This window comes from Delphinus delphis, chromosome 19 (assembly GCF_949987515.2).
Source record: "Delphinus delphis chromosome 19, mDelDel1.2, whole genome shotgun sequence".
Taxonomy (NCBI): Eukaryota; Metazoa; Chordata; class Mammalia; order Artiodactyla; family Delphinidae; genus Delphinus; species Delphinus delphis.
Window position 1 is genome coordinate 20,481,948 of NC_082701.1, and position 20,466 is coordinate 20,502,413.

Below are 20,466 nucleotides of genomic sequence, written 5' to 3' on the forward strand. Positions count from 1 at the left end.
AGTCCAGTGGTTGCCGGAGGAGCAAGGAGGCAGGGCCCAGTGTTCCAGAGCTTTGACCTGGCCCTGGTCCATTCCACCAAATGGGCCAGAAAACACAATTGCATGGCTGGAGCTGCCCCAGGGAGGTGGTCAAGAAACTCACCCAACTCACCCAGATAATTCCCTGCCTACCCTTTCCTTCGTTGGAGACCGTTTCTTCTTAGCTAGCCCAGAGAACCCTCCCACGTGCCAGCAGTCTTCCCTTGTAACCTCCTAATAAACTTGATTTCCTTGGCAAAGTAGATGCCTTTCTCACTGGTATTCATTTGTCTCACCATGACCATCACTTGAGCACTTTATGAAAGGGCCACTTGAAAGCAGAGCCCTATAACAGCCTCACTCTTGGATATGAGAGCCTGGCAGGCAGATGGCTGGCCTGGCATCCTGACCCCACAGGTGAGGCAGGGAGGTAGGAGAGAGGGTAGGGCAGCTGCTGGGTTGCTCCATCTCCCTTTGGCCATTCCTGGATCTTCTTCCTCACCCCTCTTGACCAGGACATCTCCTAGAGCTGATTTTATCCAAATCTAAAGTGAGGAGGCATGAGCTGGGGGCTGGAAAGAGGCTCTGGAAAGCTCATCTTTTCCCAGCAGGAAGTTTTAGGTCCAGCACTGTATTATCTGGGTTACTGCTCGTTCAGGCAGCCTCAGGACCGTGCAGCAAAGGGCCCATCTGGCTTGCGTACTGTGTCCAGGACTTCCTCCTTCCTTCTGATATCCTTCCTGGGGATCGTTAGCAGCCTGGGCTACAGCTGCTCACTTCCCCTCCCCGCATCTGGGGCTCAGAGAACCCACCAACTTTTCCTTTGATACTTCCGCCTTCCTCTATTCAATCCAACCAGTGTCTGTTGGCTACCTGCTCTGTGCAGACCCTGGATGGTGGGGAGGGGAGAGGCACATAATGAAAGACACGGTCCTGGCTGCAAGTTATTTATAATTTCTTAAAAGGGATGAAACTAGTCCCCAAGCAGGGCTATTATAAGCCTAGTCCCTGGCACTGTGAACACTCAGGCTGGTGCTGCAGGAAATCTCAGAGCGCTGAAAGTGATATCAGTGTTCATCAAGAATGGGGCTCTTGGGCTTCCCTGGTGGCGCAGTGGTTGGGAGTCCGCCTGCCGACGCAGGGGACGCGAGTTCGTGCCCCGGTCCGGGAAGATCCCACATGCCGCGGAGCGGCTGGGCCTGTGAGCCATGGCCGCTGGGCCTGTGCGTCCAGAGCCTGTGCTCTGTGGCGGGAGAGGACACAACAGTGAGAGGCCCGCGTACCGCAAAAAAAAAAAAAAAAAAAAAAAGAATGGGTATCTTTCTTTAACTCTAATGAAGAGTTTCCAGAAAGGAGCACAGTCTTGCCAACACCCTGATTTTTAAAAATTTGAGTAAAATATACATAACATAAATTGACCATTTTATCCATTTTTAGTGTACAATTCAGTAGCATGAAGTATATTCATATTGTGGTGCAACTATCGCCTCTACCCATCTCTAGAACTTTTTCATCATCTCAAACGGAAACTCTGGACTCATTAAACAATAACTCCCCAACCCCCGCTGCCCTGAGCCCCTGGTGACCTCTATTCTATTTTCTGTCTATATGACCTCTATTCTATTTTCTGTCTATTTTCTGTCTATAAAGAAATGTAGGACTTCCCTGGTGGCACAGTGGTTAAGAATCCGCCTGCCAATGCAGGGGACACGGGTTCAAGCCCTGGTCCGGGAAGATCCCACATGCCGTGGAGCAACTAAGCCCACGAGTCACAACTACTGCAGCCCGTGCGCCTAGAGCCCGTGCTCCACAACAAGAGAAGCCACCGCAACGAGAAGCCCACGCTCCACAACGAAGAGTAGCCCACGCTCGCCGCAACTAGAGAAAGTCTGTGTGCAGCAACAAAGACCCAACCCAGCCAAAAAAAAAAAAAAAAAAAAAGAAATGGAATTGTATATTATTTGTCCTTTAGGGTCTGGCTTTTTTCATTGTATAACGTTTTCCAGGTTCATCCATGTTGGAGCATGTATCAGAATTTAGTTCTTTTAAAGATTTAATAATATTCCATTGTATGTATGTAATGCATTTTGCTTGTTCATTCATCATTGATGGGTATTTCGGGGCGTCTCCACCTTTTGGTTATTGTGACATGCTGCTATCAACATGGGTGTACATACATCTTCTGTTCAAATCCCTGCTTTCAATTTGTGTGTGTGCGTGTGTGTTTATGTACCTAGATGTGGAGTTACTGAATCATATGGTAATTCTATGTTTAATTTTTTGAGTAACCTCCATACTGTTTTCCACTGTGGCTGAACCACTTAACATTCCCACAAGCAATGTTCAAGGATTGCAATCTCTCCCCAATACTCATTTTCTGGTTTTTATTCTTTAAGTTGTAGGCGTTCTTTATAAATTCTGGATATGAATCCCTTATTAGGTATATGATTTGACAATATTCTCCCATTCTGTGGGTTGCCTTTTCACTCTTTTCCTTTTGTTATCTGTGCTTTTGGTGTCATCACCAAGAAATCAGTGCCAAATCCAACGTCACGAAGATTTTCTCCTATGTCTTCTTCTAAGAGTTTTATCATTTTAGCTCTGATGTTTAGGTCTATGAGTCATTTTGCAGAAAAACATCACTGAGATTTTTATAGAGATTGCATTGAATCTGTAGATTGCTTTGAGCAATATTGTTACCATAACAACATTAAATCTTCCAATCCATAAACATGGGATGTCTTTCCATTTACATACGTCTTCCTTAGTTTCTTTTGGCAATGTTTTGCAGTTTTTCAGTGTACAAGTCTTTTGCCTCCTTGGTTATGTTTATTCCTAAGTTTTTTATTCCTTTTGATGCTGTTGTAAATATAATTTTCCTTCTAATTTCTTTTTCAGATTGTTCATTCCTAGTGCATAGAAATGCAACTCCATACCTTGATTTTAACCCAGAGAGAGTAAACCCTTGATTTTAGACCTGTGTCAGACTTCTGACTTATAGAAATTTACAATAATACAGTTTTGTTTTACGCCACTAAATTTGAGGTCATTTGTGACAGCAGGAATGGGAAACTAATATAGCTCACATCTACTGAACTCAACTATGGGTTAAGCAAAATACTAGGAGCTTATCTTAATTAATCTTACTAACAATGCTGCAAATTAAATCCATTTTACAGATGAGTAAACTGAGCCTTAGAAACATGCTTGAAATCATAGTTGGTTATTAGCAATTATGGGATTTGAACCATGTTCTCTCTATAGTTATACATAAGATATCACTATAAAGTATGGAGAATATTTAAAAAATTGGAGCAGGATGATACAATGACATGCTTCAAAGTTGTCTTCTACACGCAGATTCCAGCTAATTTTTGGGAAATCTCTTTAGGACTTGGTTTTCCGGTCAATTATGAGTTGCAGTCATATAGAAGTGTGTTTTTTTTGTTTGTTTCTTTAACATCTTTATTAGAGTATAATTGCTTTACAAAGTGTGTTAGTTTCTACTTTATACCAAAGTGAATCAGCTATACAAATACATATATCCCTATATCTCCTCCCTCTTGTGTCTCCCTCCAACCCTCTCTATCCTACCCCTCTCGGTGGTCACAAAGCACCAAGCTGGTCTCCCTGTGCTATGCGGCTGCTTCCCACTAGCTATCTATTTTACATTTGGTAGTATATATAAGTCCATGCCACTCCCTCACTTCGTCCCAGCTTACCCTTCCCCCTCCCTGTGTCCTCAAGTCCATTTTCTACGTCTGCGTCTTTATTCCTGTCCTACCCTTAGGTTCTTCAGAACATTTTTTTTTTTTCAGATTCCATATATATGTGTTAGCATATGGTATTTGTTTTTCTCTTTCTGACTTACTTCACTCTGTATGACAGACTCTAGGTCCATCCACCTCACTACAAATAACTCAATTTCATCTCTTTTTATGGCTGAGTAATATTCCATTGTATATATGTGCCACATCTTCTTTATCCATTCATCTGTCGATGGACACTTAGTTTGCTTCCATGTCCTGGCTATTGTAAATAGTACTGCAATGAACATTGTGGTACATGACTCTTTTTGAATTATGGTTTTCTCAGGGTATATACCCAGTAGTGGGATTGCTGGGTCATATGGTAGTTATATTTTTAGTTTTTTGAGGAACCTCCGTACTGTTCTCCATAGTGGCTATATCAACTTACATTCTCACCAACAGTGCAAGAGGGTTCCCTTTTCTCCACACCCTCTCCAGCATTTATTGTTTGTAAACTTTTTGAGGATGGCCATTCTGACTGGTGTGAGGTGATACCTCATTGTAGTTTTGATTTGCATTTCTCTAATAATTAGTGATGTTAAGCATCCTTTCATGTATTTGTTGACAATCTGTATATCTTCTTTGGAGAAATGTCTATTTAGGTCTTCTGTCCATTTTTGGATTGGGTTGTGAGTTGTTTTGGTATTGAGCTGCATGAGCTGCTTGTAAAGTTTGGAGATTAATACTTTGTCAGTTGCTTTGTTTGCAAATATTTTCTCCCAATCTGAGAGTTGTCTTTTCGTCTTGTTTATGGTTTCCTTTGCTGTGCAAAAGCTTTTAAATTTCATTAGGTTCCATTTGTTTATTTTTGTTTTTATTTCCATTTCTCTAGGAGGTGGATCAAAAAGGATCTTGCTGTGATTTATGTCATAGAGTGTTCTGCCTATGTTTTCCTCTAAGAGTTTGATAGTGTCTGGCCTTACATTTAGGTCTTTAATCCATTTTGAGTTTATTTTTGTGTATGGTGTTAGGGAGTGTTCTAATTCCATTCTTTTACATGTAGCTGTCCAGTTTTCCCAGCACCACTTATTGAAGAGACTGTCTTTTCTCCAGTGTATATTCTTACCTCTTTTATCAAAAATATGGTGACCATAGGTGCATGGGTTTATCTCTAGGCTTTCCATCTTGTTCCATTGATCTATATATCTGTTTTTGTGCCAGTACCATACTGTCTTGATTACTGTAGCTTTGTAGTATAGTCTGAAGTCCAGGAGCCTGATTCCTCTAGCTCCGTTTTTCTTTCTCAAGATTGCTTTGGCTATTTAGGGTCTTTTGTGTTTCCATACAAATTGTGCATTTTTTTTTGTTCTAGTTCTGTGAAAAATTCCATTGGTAGTTTTATAAGGATTGCATTGAATCTGTTGATTGCTTTGAGTAGTATGGTCATTTTCACAATGTTGATTCCTCCAATCCAAGAACATGGTATATCTCTCCGTCAGTTTATATCATCTTTAATTTCTTTCATCAGTGTCATATAGTTTTTCTGCATACAGGTCCTTTGTCTCCTTCGGTAGGTTTATTCCTAGGTATTTTATTCTTTTTGGTGCAGTGGTAAATGGGAGTGTTTCCTTAATTTCTCTTTCAGATTTTTCATCATTAGTGTATAGGATTGCAAGAGATTTCTGTGCATTAATTTTGGATCCTGCTACTCTACCAAATTGATTGATTAGCTCTAGTAGTTTTCTGGTAGCATCTTTAGGATTCTTTATGTATAGTATCATGTCATCTGCAAACAGTGACAGCTTTACTTCTTCTTTTCTGATTTGGATTCCTTTTATTTCTTTTTCTTCTCTGATTGCTGTGGCTAAAACGTCCAAAACTATGTTGAATAATAGTGGCGAGAGTGGACAACCTTGTCTTGTTCCTGATCTTAGAGGAAATGGCTTCAGTTTTTCACCATTGAGAATGATGTTGGCTGTGGGTTTGTCATATATGGCCTTTATTATGTTGAGGTAAGCTCCCTCTATGTCTACTTTCTGGAGAGTTTTTTAATCATAAATGGTGTTTAATTTTGTCCAAAGCTTTTTCTGCATTTATTGAGATTATCATATGTTTTTTGTCCTTCAATTTGTTAATATGGTTTATCATATTGATTGATTTGCATATATTGAAGAATCCTTTCAGTCCTGTGATAAACCCCACTTGATCATGCTGTATGATCCTTTTAATGTGCTGTTGGATTCTGTTTGCTAGTATTTTGTTGAGGAATTTTGCATCTATGTTCATCAGTGATATTGGCCTGTAGTTTCCTTTTTTTCTGACATCTTTGGTTTTGGTATCAGGGTGATGGTGGCCTCATTGAATGAGTTTGGGAGTGTTCCTCTCTCTGCTATATTTTGGAAGAGTTTGAGAAGGATAGGTGTTAGCTCTTCTCTAAATGTTTGATAGAATTTGCCTGTGAATCCATCTGGTTCTGGGCTTTTGTTTTTTGGAAGATTTTTAATCACAGTTTCAATTTCAGTGTTTGTGATTGGTCTGTTTATATTTTCTATTTCTTCCTGGTTCAGTTTTGGAAGGTTGTGCTTTCCTTGAATTTGTCCATTTCCTTCAGGTTGTCCATTTTATTGGCATATAGTTGCTTGTAGTAATCTCTCATGATCCTTTGTATTTCTGCAGTGTCAGTTGTTACTTCTTTTTCATTTTTAATTCTGTTGATTTGTCTATTTTGAGTGAAGTCAAAGTGAAGAGTGAAGTCTGTTTTGTCTGATATGAGAATTGCTACTCCAGCTTCCTTTTGATTTCCGTTTGCATGGAATATCTTTTTTCATCTCCTCACTTTCAGTATGGACATTTTAATAATATTAATTCTTCTAGTCTATGAACACAGTATATCTTTCCATTTATTTGTGTCATCTTCAGTTTCTTTCATCAATGTCTTATAGTTTTCAGAGTGCAGGTCTTTCACCACTTTGATTAGATTTATTGCTACATATTTTATTCTTTTTGATGTAACTGTAAATGGGATTGTTTTCTTAATTTCTCTTTCCAATTGATCATTAGTAGTGTATAGAAACATTATAGATTTTTTAAAAACATCTTTATTGAAGTATAATTGCTTTACAATGGTGTGTTAGTTTCTGCTTTATAACAAAGTGAATCAGCTATACATACACATACGTGCCCATATCTCCTCCCTCTTGCATCTCCCTCCCTCCCACCTTCCCCATCCCACCCCTCCAGGCAGTCACAAAGCACCGAGCTGATCTCTGTGTATTAATTTTGTATTCTGCAACTTTACTGAATTCATTTATTCTAAATTTTTTTGGTGTCATCTATAGGGTTTTCTATATATAGTATCATGTCTAATGCAAACCATGACAGTTTTCTTTCTTTCTTTCCAAGTTGAATTTGTTTTCTTTTCTTTTTGTCTTGTCTGATTGCTGTGACTAAGACTTCCAATAATATGTTGAATAAAAGTGGCAAGAGTAGGCATCCTTGTCTTGTTTCTGATCTTAGGGGAAATGTTTTCAGCTTTTCACCATTGAGTACGAGGTTAACTGTGGGTTTGTCATATATGGACTTTATTCTGTTGAGATATTTTCCCTCTATGCCCGCTTTGTTGAGAGTTTGTATCATAAATAGATGTTGAATTTTGTCAAAAGTTATTTCTGCATCTATGGAGATGATATATGATTTTTATTCTCCCTTTTGTTAATGTGGTGTAACACATCGGTTGATTTGTGGATATTGAAACATCCCTGCATCCCTGGGATAAATCCCACTTAATTATGGTGCATGGTCATTTTAATGTATTGTTAAATTAGGTCTGCTAATATTTTGTTGAGGATTTTTTTTTTTTTGAGGATTTTTGTTGAGGATTTTTGCATCTATGATCATCAAGGTTATTGGCCTGTGATTAAATTTTTTTGTAGTGCCTTTGTCTGGTTTTGGTATCAGGGTAATTCTGGCCTAGTAGAATGAGTTTAGAAGCATTCCTTCCTCTTCAATATTTTGGAATAGTTTCAGAAGCAGGTACTAAGTTTCTTTAAATGCTTGGTAGAATTGACCTGTGAAGACTTTTGGTCTTGGACTTCTGTTTGTTGGGTGTTTTTTTTTTTCTGATTTGATTTCATGACTAGTAATTGGTCTATTCAGATTTTCTTTTTCTTCCTGAGTCAGTCTTAGGAGACTTTACATTTGTAGGAATTTATCCATTTCTTCTAGGTTGTCCAATTTGTTGGTGTATAATTTTTCATTGTAAACTCTTATGATAATTTGGTGTTTGGTGTTGGTTGTAACTTTTCCTCTTTCATTTCTGATTTTTTTGGGCCCTCTCCTTTTTCTTTATTTGTTTGGTTAAAGGTTTATAGAATTGTTTATCTTTTCAAAGAACCAGCTTTTAGTTTCACTGATATTTTCTATTGTTTCTTTAGCCTCTATTTCACTTATTTTCACTCTGATCTTTATTATTCTCTTCCTTCTACTACCTCTGGACTTTGTTCTTTTTCTAGTTCCTTTAGGCATAAAGTTAGGTTGTTTATTTGAGATTTTTCCTATTTCCTGTGGCAGGTCTGTATTGCTATACACTTCCCTCTTAGAACTGCATTTGCTGTGTCCCATAGAGTTTGGATTGTTGTGTTTCCATTTTCATTTTTCTCAAGGTACTTTATGATTTCTTCAATAACACATTGGTTGTTTAGTAGCATGGTGTTTAGACTCCATGTATTTGTGTTTTTTTCCAGTGTTGCTCTTGTAGTTGATTTGTAGTCTCATATCATCACGGTCAGAAAAGGTGCTTGATATGATTTCAATCTCCTTAAATTTACTGAGACTGGTTTTGTTGCCTAACATGTAATCTATCCTGGAAAATGCTCCATGTGCACTTGAAAAGAATATGAATCTGCTGTTTTGGGGTGGAAAGTCCTGTATATAGCTATTAAGTCTATCTGATCTTATGTATCATTTAATGCCAATATTTCCTTATTGATTTTTTCTTTTTCTTTTCTTTTCTTTCTTTCTTTTTATTTATTTATTTTTTTTGGTTGCACTGCATGGCATGTGGGATCTTAGTTCCCTGACCAGAGATTAAACCCTTGTCCCCTGCAGTGGGAGCATGGAGTCTTTACAACTGGACTGACAGGGTTAGGGTTCCCTCTAGTGTATTTTTCATTTCTGTTATTGTATTCTCCAGCTCTGATTGGTTCTTTTTCATATTTTTCATCCCTTTGTTGATGTTATCACCGTGTTCCTCCATTCTTCTGAGTTTGCTGAATGTCTTTATGGCCATTACTTTGAACTCCTTATCTGGAAGATTGATTATTGCCATTTCATTTATTTATTTTTCTAAGGGACATATTCCTTTCTTTCACTTGGAACATATTCTTTATCTCCTCACTTTACTTAACTCTCTGTGTTTGTTTCTACACATGAGGTAGACCATCTATGTCTCCCTGTCTTGAAGGAGTGGCTTTGTGTAGAAGGTGTTTTGTGGGGCCCAGCAGTGGGGTCCCAGTTGGTTACCAGAGGCAGGTGCTCCAGGGCTGTGTAATCTGTGTGTGTCTGTGGCTGGGTCACTATTGCTGTAGGCACACTAGTGTGGGGGCTTGTCACCAGTGCAGCTGGCTGTAAGACCCAGCTGCAATAGTTGCAGGCAGTCTGATGTGTGGGGCTGGGCCCTGGGCAAGAACCACTTTGGAGGGATGCTGGTGCTGGCTGAGGTTGTCTGCTTCTCCTCTATGATCATCTGTTACTCCCTGGCTCATACCATCCTTACTAAGCTTTTTCCAATTCCTCTAATGCAGAACTTCCCAACTTATTGAGGTGAATGGGCTAGAGGGAGTCATGGTACTGATGCTCTGAGTCCTCAGAATAGTTGGCCAAGGCAGTCCAGTCACTTTTCCCCAGTGAGCCACAAAAATATCATTTTCTGTTTAAGCTGTTTGTGAAAAATGGGAAATATGGCCAAATGCAATGTGCTCGCTCACTTCTGGCCCTCATGTTTGCCCCAACTCTACCCAGAACAATCTCCTTCCTCTTCACTTAGTTTCAGCTCTCAGCAATATCATCAATTCCTCAAGAAAGCCTTCCTTGACCTCTGCTAAGTCTGGTTAGATCTCCGGCTGCACGTTCTTCCAGCAGCTGGGGCTTCCCCCCATGACAGATGTATCATCCACCTGGCTGGTGTGCATTCTCCACTAGGTTGTAGGTTTGCCTCTCTTGCTCATTGTTGCATCCCCAGTGCCTAGCTCTGTGTCTGGCATATAGGACGGACTCAGTAAATGTTTGTTAAAGGAAGTGAGCTAACTCATCCTTGATGTGCAAAACAGTGCTTTCTCCTGCTCTCTGTGTTTCTGTGAATGGTAAAGTTTTCTCCTGAATTCTTATGCTTGCCAAATTTTGGTTTCATTCTTGACCCTCTCTCAGATTGCTGATTAAAAAAAAATGTTTCTTTGAAAATGGTTCTTACACCAGTTTCTTCTTTTACACTTCCCCTACAGATACCTAAACTCAATTCTTTATTACTGCGGACCCAGACTATTACAATAACCTTGCCGCTCCTCTGCTTCCAGCCTTATCTTCATTTTGCTAAAACAGATAAATGTTTGCTAAAATGTTGCCTCCAGGGAAGTCTAAGCTCCTTAGCTTTGTCATTGAAGACCTCTGCCATATGGTCACAACCTCCCCATCCAGCTCTATTTTCCACCACTTCCCTTCACTCTCTCCCCTCCCAGTTACCTAGTCGTACTCGACCATGCCTTGGGCTTTCCTGCACCGTTCTGTGTGCACATGATTCTTCCACCTGCAGTATCTGCTTTTCTCCTCTCTGCTTCTTAGAAGCCTCCCCGTCCCGGCACAAATCTATCCCTGTGAACTTCCAGTTCTGGCTGTGCTCTCTCTCCCCATTTTTTCAACTTCTCCCTTATCATCTCTTGCCTCATATTATTATACAATGCTCATTCCTTCATCCACCCAACAAATGTCCATTGGGTCCCTACTGTGTACCATGTGCCTAGAGCAGAGGATTCAAAGATGAACTAGACCATGTCTTTGCTTCTGGGAACTCAAATACACAGAGAGATATGCATATAAGTCATGCAATGTTATGCTCAAAGTGAAATGAAAGCTAAGACAGGAGGGAGAGATGACTTGTCAGAAGAAGTTAGGGAAGGAGTTAGTTCATTAATTTAAGCAGCATGGTATGATGGAAAGAACAGAGATCTGTGTTGAAATCCTGGATTCACAACACATTAACCCCTACTCTCTATGCCTCTGTTTGCCTGTCTGTAAAATGGGAATATTATCATGTACCTCGAAAGGTCATGGTGAGATGTGAATAAGATCGTGTTTGTGAAGAGTGTCTAGTACCAACTTGGGCTTGTACAGGTGCTCAACAAGTGTGAGCTCCTTCTGACCACAGCCCTGATCCTACCTTCCATATTCCTCACGGTGCCCTATACAAACCATGATCCTGGTGACTATCTGCTGTTTCGTTGATTGACATTATTATGGATATGATGATGCCTGTCATATCAGGTAACAGGGCCACTGGGAACCAGGCTATTTTAATGATCCTAGAGGGGATCTATTCTTCTTTCTGAGAACCATGAATTTGGAATTTGACCAAGGGAGTGATACATGGGCAAGGGCTATACTTTTCCATATCAGCAAGAAGAATCAGGGCTGTCAAGCCAGGAAGCGAAGAAGCCATAGCGTTCCTGGACCTACCACACCCCACAAATGAAGGCCAGGGCTTTCACGAGTCCAGCCCTTTGAAACCACACCATAAAGCTCTTACTTCACTGATGCACAGCATGGAAGAGGAGTTCTGACTTAGCAAGAAGCCCAACTAAAGTCTTTTATGAGATGAGGGACTCTTCTGAGGAAACATAACACGCCAAGGGGAAAGGCTTTTGACAACCCAATGAGTAAGAAAAAAGGGCTGTCTTCCACATCCACACCCTCTGCAGAGGGGCTATAAATGCTCCCAAGAGGAAGGAGACCCACAGCTCTGTGGCTTGGACAACTTGGACTCTGTCTTCCGCCGGTCACCTCACTCCCTCCATCACCATGCCTTACAGCTGCTCCCTGCCCAGCCTGAGCTGCAGCTCCAGTTGCTTCTCCCGGCCCTGCGTGCCCCGCAGCTGCCACGGCTCCACCCTGCCCGGGTCCTGCAACATCCCCGCCAACGTGGGCAACAGCGGCTGCTTCTGTGAGGGCTCCTTCAACGGCAACGAGAAGGAGACCATGCAGTTCCTGAACAGCCGGCTGGCCAACTACCAGGAGAAGGTGCGCCAGCTGGAGCGGGACAACGCAGAGCTGGAGAGCCGCATCTGGGAGCAGAGCCAGCAACAAGATCCCCTTGTGTGCCCCGACTACCAGTCCCGCTTCCGGACCATCGAGGATCTCCAGCAGAAGGTGAGGGGGTGGGCACCCCACTACCTCCAGCAGGAAGTTGTAGGGAGGGAATTCGAGATATGATTAAGAAACAATATAAGCTCTCGGTGTGATTGAAACACATGGGTTAAAGTCTTGCTTTTCCATTCTGTTTTCTTGAGGGCTGGTCTTATTCTGGTTCCAGGACTGTTAGATCTGAGTATTTGCATAGTGTTAGTCTGTGTGGAGGTAGCAGCACTTTGCATAAATAAACTGTAATTAAAAGCCGCCTCCGGGGCTTCCCTGGTAGAACACATCTTCTATAATACACATCTTCTATAATACACAATTAAAATCTCATGGGACTCTAGTGTTCAACAGAATATAGTTTGGGGAATTACGTGAAATCATTTCCTCTTACTTTTCTAGGGGTTTGGTCAACAGATCCCATAACTTGATAGAGATATAATAATATTAATGATCATTTTTATCTACTTTACTGCTTGCAAAGAGCTTTTATATATATCCTTTAGGACAATGTTGAGAGCTCACTTTGTTCTGTCTTATGTAATTTGTTAATTCAATATTCCTGGCAATTTGGGAAGAAAATGAAAATTGAACACAGAACATTCAGGAGTACACGAGGGGTTATGAGTACTGCAGAATGGATAAATGTGCTGATTTCTTTTTAAAAAAGTAGATTCAAACAATGCAAGAATTTTTTTTACCTTTCACACTCGACTTAGATTCTTCCATTGTCCTATAAAGGTGATAAAGGCTTGTTTTAGTATTAGCAACAATCATAAAAACTTCTCAGGCTTCCCTGGTGGCGCAGTGGTTGAGAGTCCACCTGCCGATGCAGGGGATGCGGGTTCGTGCCCCGGTCCGGGAGGATCCCACATGCCACGGAGAGGCTGGGCCCGTGAGCCATGGACCCTAAGCCTGCGCGTCCGGAGCCTGTGCTCCGCAATGGGAGAGGCCACAACAGTGAGAGGCCTGCGTACTGAAAAAAAAAAAAAAAAATACAATCAGATGCTCCCCAGAGCAGGGAGACCACTGCCAGCCCCGGGTCCTATGGCTCCTCCCTGGCTTGTCACTCCATCACTGGCCTTCCTTCCTCCTTCAAAGACACCAAGCTCGTTCCCTCCCTTGATGCGCTGTTCCCTCTGTCTGGAATGCTCCTTCCCTCTGGTCTGTTTCTTCTCATTTTCCAGTCTCAGATCAAATGCCACCTCCTGGAAAGACCAGACCTGACCATGGTAAAGACTATTGCCCAGACCCCTATCAACCACCATACTTTCCTTTCTTCTCAGTGCTTACCACTGTTTAAAATCCTCTTCCTGCTGTATTCGTTTACTCAATCCCTCCTATTTACTGCCTGTCTCTTCCACTGCTCTGTGAACTCTGGGTGAGCCCGATCTTGCCTGTCTTCTCCATTGAGGCACCCCTGGTGCTGAGAACAAGAACAGGCCCAGAGTAAGTGCTTAATAAAGATTCATTGAGCAAACAAATGAATCCAAACGATCTTATTGCTCTCATTGGTTGAATTTCTAAGTAATGTAAATATGTCTTAAAATTAAAGATACACTAGTAAACCATTGCCCTTTTATATACTCTGTTCCGTTTACGTTTTTATTTGGAAAAGGAATCCTGTTGCTCTTTTAAAAGTTGCCTGTCCCATAGCATCCCCTTTGGTGTGTTTTAAGATAAAGGGAATAGAAGGCAGGACAGGGAGAAGAAGCGACCCTGCTGCCTCTCCTCCAGCCACACCAAGGATTCTAGAGGAAAAAGACCTTCTGGGCTGACCACAGGCACATACCTGGCCTGGAAGAAGCTTCTTCCCCACTTTATCCATCTCCAAACTCCAGAATCTCTCCACCATCTCCAAGGTGTTAGCTGGCATTCTGTTGCAAGGAAAGGAAGACTCAGGTTCCAGGGGGACTTTAAATGCACATACCTGGGAGGCCTGGTACAGTGGAACAGGTGAGTGTCCGTCTAGGAAAAGCCATGGTATCAGCTCCCGCATGAATGGAGAGAGAATGTCAAAGCGCCGTTGGATGGATGGAGGTGAAGCCATCCACACCGAATCCAAGCTGGGACAGGGGAGAAGAGCTAGATTTGGGGGTGGGGGGTGGGGACGGGGAGAACCTGCTTCCACCACTGACCTGCAGGTTTTGACCAAGTTTCCTTAAAGCATCTACTCTCGGGTCCCCATCTACGGAATGGCCATAATTTAAACTGCCCTCCTTGGTTTAAAGAACACAGTAAGTAGTTGCCACGGACCAGCTGGAGAAAGAGGATCTCACCGCCCAGGGTCAGAAGTAGCACCGACGAATGGAGTCAGAAGGACCAAGACAGCTGATGGTTGGCAGGGCAAATTTTATTGTGCTACAGTTGCAGATTATATAGACTAGAAAAGGGAAGGTTGCCAGATGGTGGTTTACATCATCTAGAGACTGTCTCGGCTCAAGGTTAACTTCCCTGGGAGGAAAAACATAAGCCCAGAATCACGCAGAATAACCTGCGTGTGCAGGGGGGAGACAGCTTCTCGTCTCAGTTTCCATTCTTTCTGATCCCTGGGCCCTGGTGGTTTATCTCCCATGGAACGGAACAAGGAGGGGAACAAGTAGGGACGGTCCCTTCGAGCAGCGGTGGCGGCATGCCTGGCATGTCCACAGCCTGCTCCCAAGGCTGACTGCCTCCCACAAGTAGTAACTAGATGTCGGCTCCTCTCTTATCAAGCATTGGAAGCCCCACACTACTGCCATTGGCCACCTCGCTGGCCTTATGCGCCACAATGTGTAGGAAAAAGGCAAGAGCCAGGCGGTGTGTATTCTTGCTCCAGACGCCCAGAAAACTCAGTTTGCCCTTCTGTAAACTGGAGAAGGGGCCAGTGTGGCAGGGGGAGGATTATAAAGCAGCACGAGGAAATCTGGGGGGCTGGTGGGTATGTGTGGTGATAATTCTGCAGGGTACACATTAGTCAACACTTACCAAACTGCGTGCTTTAAATATGTGCAGGTTATTGTATGTCGATTATCCGTCAATGAAGCTTTATTTTCATGGAAATAGTGATGCTTATGTATCCCTGTCTGGCACATTGAACAAGCCCAGATGTGGTCACGGATGAGGACATCTGAGAAGGAAGTACAAATACCCACATCAGCAGCTGGGCCCTCAGAGACACGAGACCCACGGGCTGGAGGTGCAGCTGGCAATGGGCGCTCTGGAGCCAGACCACCCGGTCTGTGGGCAGTCTCCTCTTCCATGAGTTGGGTAATCAAGGCCCTCTCGCCCACCAGGCATGGCCATGGGGTCAGCCCTCGAAACGGACAGACGAGGAATGAATGGTGGCCTGAGGAAGAGGTCGGGGTTGAGTCTCTTTCAACATCAAGAGTGTTTTGCATTCAAGGACCTCAGAGTGGATCCCACCTTGATACACAAAACCACACAATATGGGCTTCTAGAAATAGTGAAGGACCTGGATGAAAAAAGAAGTCTCCTGAGAGGAATTCTGGTAACACCCCCTCCAGGACAAGGGAGCCAGACTTCTGGGTTTTAGCAGCTATAGGACTTCCCAGAGTGAACAGCACTTCCCACAGGGCGGATGTCCTGCATCTTCTTACCCGAGCGTAGGTCCTGGGTGTTTCCAACTTGCTTCTGCTCAAGGCCCTCCCTTGAGCCTCTTGATAATCCATCCTGTGAGTGACTCCTTCTCAGAGCCACCCACATAAAACTAACCTCAAGAGGGAGCTCATGCAGGTGCCTATAAGAGACAAGAGGTTAAAACGTGCATCCAGGAGGAGAAAGGGGGCAGACCACCTAGGTGCGCCCACATCCCTTCCCCTCATGTCTCCCCACATTTCCCCATAGACAATAATCCTTTCATCGCTCACCCCAAGACTCTCCATCACATTCCAGTCCCTATGGTTCCTCCTCTCATGTCAGCCCTCCTCGTTGAGGCGGTCTCCAAGCTGTCTCCGCAGGGAGTTGGCTTCCTGATGGAGGAAGGGGACAATTCAAAGTATCACAAAGGATCCTAATGCTCTCCTCTGAGAGAGTGCAATTCAACTTGTGCTTATTCTTAAGCTTTCGAAAGTTCGATTCTCTCTGATCCTCTCATTAACTGGCTTCTGTATGCAATGACTAACCTGAACATTCCACTTTACAGAGTGCTTTCAAGTCCATGACCTCCTTCCGCCTTTGTACTCAGTATACCTCTCCTCACTTAAAGAGGTGCAGGGATTTGGACTCAGAGCCGAGATGCAATAGACCTTGATTTAAACTCTGGAGCCCAAACACCCAATCCAGTGTTCTTGTTAGTATACCATATAGACTATGGTTTGATTCTTAGCCATGCGTAATAAGAAGGATAGAGCGCAGCTAGAGAGGAAACAAAGAATGTTTACTTCAAAATCTGCCATCCTGGGATAGAATAGAGTTAACTGGTGATTTGTTGATTTCACTAGTTTAGCTATTGATAAAGGAGGTAACTATCAGCTAATCTCGTCACACACCCAACATAGCTTAGGTGCTTGGGCTTAGGTGGATGTCAGACAGATTTGAATTGGGTCTCTTGTCTACCACTTACTAGAAAGCTTCTAGAAGCTTCTAGAAGCCTCAAGTGCTTCATCTGTAAGATGAAGTTCTAAAGCACTTAGCACAGCATTTGGCACACAGTAAGCACTCAATTAATATTAACTATCACCATTTACATTGTTCTGGCATTAAGGTTTGCACAAAATATCTGTCTTCTTTATTGTGCAACTAATCTAGCAATGATGTGAGCAGTTTACAGTGTTTCCTCCAGGCAACACTGAACAGCAGAAAGAGCTCCAGACCAGAAAAGGGAGAGTTGGGTTGTGTTTCCAGCTCAGCCCTCTCTGCAGGGTGGTCCTGCTGGCTTCTCCTGTTACTAAACGGAGAATTGGAATAAAAGATCTGTGCAGGCCCGTGTGCTCCAGCCTGGGAGAGGAAGCGGCTGTGGGCACCGCCTGGCTGTTGACCTTTCCTCATTACTGGGCTTGCCAACCTCCTTCACCCTCATTCCTGCCACTGGCAGAAAAATCCTCGTCTCCTATCACAGATTACTCATTCTCTACAAATCCCTTTTTGTTTGGAGAACAGATTCCTCAGCTGGTTGAGCCTCTCCCACACCCCTTGGCACCTGGAAACAGGCTTTGGCGAGTTCGATCCTGTTGGAGAACTTCACCTGCTCATGGTTCTACTTGAAGCAGATCAGCTCCTCCTTCAGGGACTCCACCTGGGCCTCCAGGTCAGACTTGCACAGGGTCGGCTCATCCAGGATCCTGCTCAGACTCTTCAGATCTGCCTCCACCAGCTGCCTCAAGGACACCTCTGTCTCATACCTGTGATACAGGAGCATCAGAGGCAGGCCTGGTTTAGTTTGTCAGACAACTGGGAGTTGGGGCTTGTGGTTTTTACAGCCATCTCGTTCATATAGGTTTTCAACGTGCTACCGAAGCTCCTGGAGGAAAAGGCACTGGTAATTATTTTTTAATAAATGAAGAGCCAGTGGATTTAATGGGATAAAAGCACATAAACCGTGAGATTTCCAAAATTAAAACACTTCCTCCATTCTCCTGATTGGACTCTGTGCCTAGCGGAGCATCAGGGGAACATGACTTCTACACTGGATGGGATTCGGAGATGTCCTCTGGAAAGGAAAAGCAGGCAGAGTCTGACTCTGGAGAAGGGTTCTCTGAGCTCTGGTTAGCAATGGCTCTGTCGATCTTAGGGAAACCGTCTAGGGAAAACTTTGTCAATGTTTGTTGGTACAGAGGACAGGCTAAGGGGAAGGAGAGGAAAGAGAGAAGACAACAGCCCCCTTACCCATTCACTTGGTCCTAAAGTCATCTGAGGCCAGCTTGGCGTTGTCAGTCTGCACCACCAGCCTGGCGTTGTCAGACCGCTGCACAGGATCTAGAAGACCCAAAACATTCTAGAATAAGCTTGGTTATTTTTAGCCAATCCCTACTAATTCACTTACTTGGAGGGAACAGAATGAGAAATCACAGTGGATCTTATATAAGATTATTAAATGCTGTCCATGTGCAATAGTTGCTCAATAAATATTTAAGAAATCAAACTTGGGGGAAAAAAGAACACTGACATATGCAAGAAAAGTGTCAATAGATACACAATTTTTCCTTTTCTTTCCTAGTAAGCAATACTGAGAAGCTGATAATAATAATAACTAACATTTCTCTTTAAAAACCTACTGTATGTCTGGCATGGTAGCAGGAGCGAAAGATACAAAAATGAGTAAGCACTAGATCCTGCCCACAAAAAACTTCCAATTCAGTGGAGAAGATAAATATGTCAGCTAGCAATTGGAGGGGGCAGAGTCATGGATGGAGCCACGCCCTCCCATCCATCCTGGATGGGTTGGTCCTATGTTCTTCTAGGTAGCTTCCACTCCTTCTGATTTCAGCCAACTCTTCTATGCCCTCACTGGACACTGTGCACCATGAGAAGCCCAGAAGCCTCTAGGTCAAGACGATGAAGTTAAGATAATTAGGTACCCAGAAGAGGACAGCAACAAGAGGTCAGAGCAGTCAAAAGCCCAGGTAAGAGAGAGAGAAATTGGTCCAATTCTTACAAAAATTTCACTTTCTCATCTTCCTTCTTGGGCTCAGTCTCTTCTCTCACCTCAGGATAATAGTTCCAGAGTCTTGGCAAATGCACGGAAGCATTCGGAGGCAGCTTTTTTTTTTTTTTTTTTTTTTTTGCGGTACGCGGGCCTCTCACTGTTGTGTCCTCTCCCGTTGCGGAGCACAGGCTCCGGACGCGCAGACTCGGCAGCCATGGCTCACCGGCCCAGCCGCTCCGCGGCATGTGGGATCTTCCCGGACCGGGGCACGAACCCGTGTCCCCTGCATCAGCAGGCGGACTCTCAACCACTGCGCCACCAGGCGGACTCTCAACCACTGCGCCACTGTTCTACGGCCCGATACGGCTGGGAATACTGTGTACTATTATCCTCTTTGTGAAAAATCAGGCTGTATTTCAGTATTAAAGATGGAACAAATACTGCTGCAGGGAAGAAAAGGAAAAAGAAAAAGAAAGAAACCACAGCAAAAATTTTACTTTGTTTAACCCAGTGTTCCCAAATACCTTTGACCTGGGAACCCTATTTTCTCAGATTACCTTGAACATCTCACAGAAAAGTTCTAAGAAACCACATTTTGGGACAGGTGGTACTTTCTGATTTGTTTATGATAAAAATGTTCTAAGGCATTAGAGGTTCAGGGACTCGGCGTCCAAGCAGCCATCACAGAACAGCTGGTCTCATTGCCATCCCTCTGCAAGATCCCAACAGATGGTCCTTCAGCCTCTCTCTGGCCATGTCCAGGGATGGGGAACCCATTACTGGAGGGGGTGGTCCAATCTACTATTGGAGAGGTTTGACTTTAACAAAGTTCTCCCTGGATCTCTATTAATGGTTTCAAGTCTTCCCTTTGGTCTAGAATCGGTTTATTGATGTATCAACAAAGCACTTATTCAAATAAATCATATCTTTGAAAACTGAGACCATGATAAACATTCCTGGCTTCTCACCCATCCTTCACGAGGCATGCTTTCTAGATCTTAAAGTGAGGTCCCCAGAACGGCATTTAGTGCTCTATAAGCTCATAGGATCTGTGGTGCAAGTGTTCAAAGCCCATATAAGCAGAAAGGCCCCCTCCAGCACTTGTGATCAGAGACTAGATTCTGTATCAGGAACACCTAGGATGAAGGCCTTGACTGCTAGAAGGTGACACTGTTCAGACACCGTCATTTCCTGGAGGGTAGCAGGAAAAATCTTCCTGGTAAGATCCCTTTTCACTCCAGCAGAGCCCACCATATGGCTTAGTGATCATTTTGGAAGGCACAGAGAGCCTCTGGGTACTGAGAACAGGGAACTGAAAAGGAGTACAGTTCAGATGGTGGGGAGAGCGTGGTAGTGACCTGTTTGTTCCTCTTTTTTTTTTTCATCTACAGCTCCAAAGATCAAGGTCATCATACAGGAGAGCATCAATGGAAGAATAATTCTTTCTCAAGTGAATGAGATCTAAAAGTACGCGTGAGGCCAATAAAAGTTCCTGCCTATTGTAAAAACTATTCTCCCCCAATGGAAAGTCCTTGCCCAGACACAAATGGGTGAATTCTAAGAGGTACCCTTGGAGTTATCAAACTTAGAATCTTTTTTTTTTCTCTGTAACAATCTCACCAGATGTTCCAAAATGATCTTAATATACGGCTGCACTTTTTCAATCAGAGCATGAGTTCATGAGCTTAAAGCTCTACCTTCCGAATACAATCG

General features: G+C 43.2%; 1 protein-coding gene and 1 long non-coding RNA gene across 2 annotated transcripts in view; one reads left to right on the plus strand and one right to left on the minus strand.

Annotated features, from left to right (window-relative positions):
* The first annotated feature begins 11,834 nt into the window (after positions 1-11,834).
* Positions 11,835-20,466, plus strand: part of LOC132414730 (keratin, type I cytoskeletal 12-like) — a 55,657-nt gene continuing 47,025 nt past the window's right edge. The window contains exon 1 of the mRNA XM_059997548.2: positions 11,835-12,182. Coding sequence (XP_059853531.1) covers positions 11,835-12,182 — 348 coding nt within the window. The remainder of the gene's footprint in view (positions 12,183-20,466) is intronic.
* Positions 12,879-18,859, minus strand: LOC132414732 (uncharacterized). The gene is made up of 8 exons (XR_009517018.1): positions 18,763-18,859; positions 17,994-18,083; positions 17,353-17,509; positions 16,037-16,138; positions 15,767-15,906; positions 15,135-15,276; positions 13,960-14,044; positions 12,879-13,143 (listed from the first exon to the last, which is right to left on the minus strand). It is a non-coding gene; the product is annotated as an uncharacterized lncRNA (long non-coding RNA).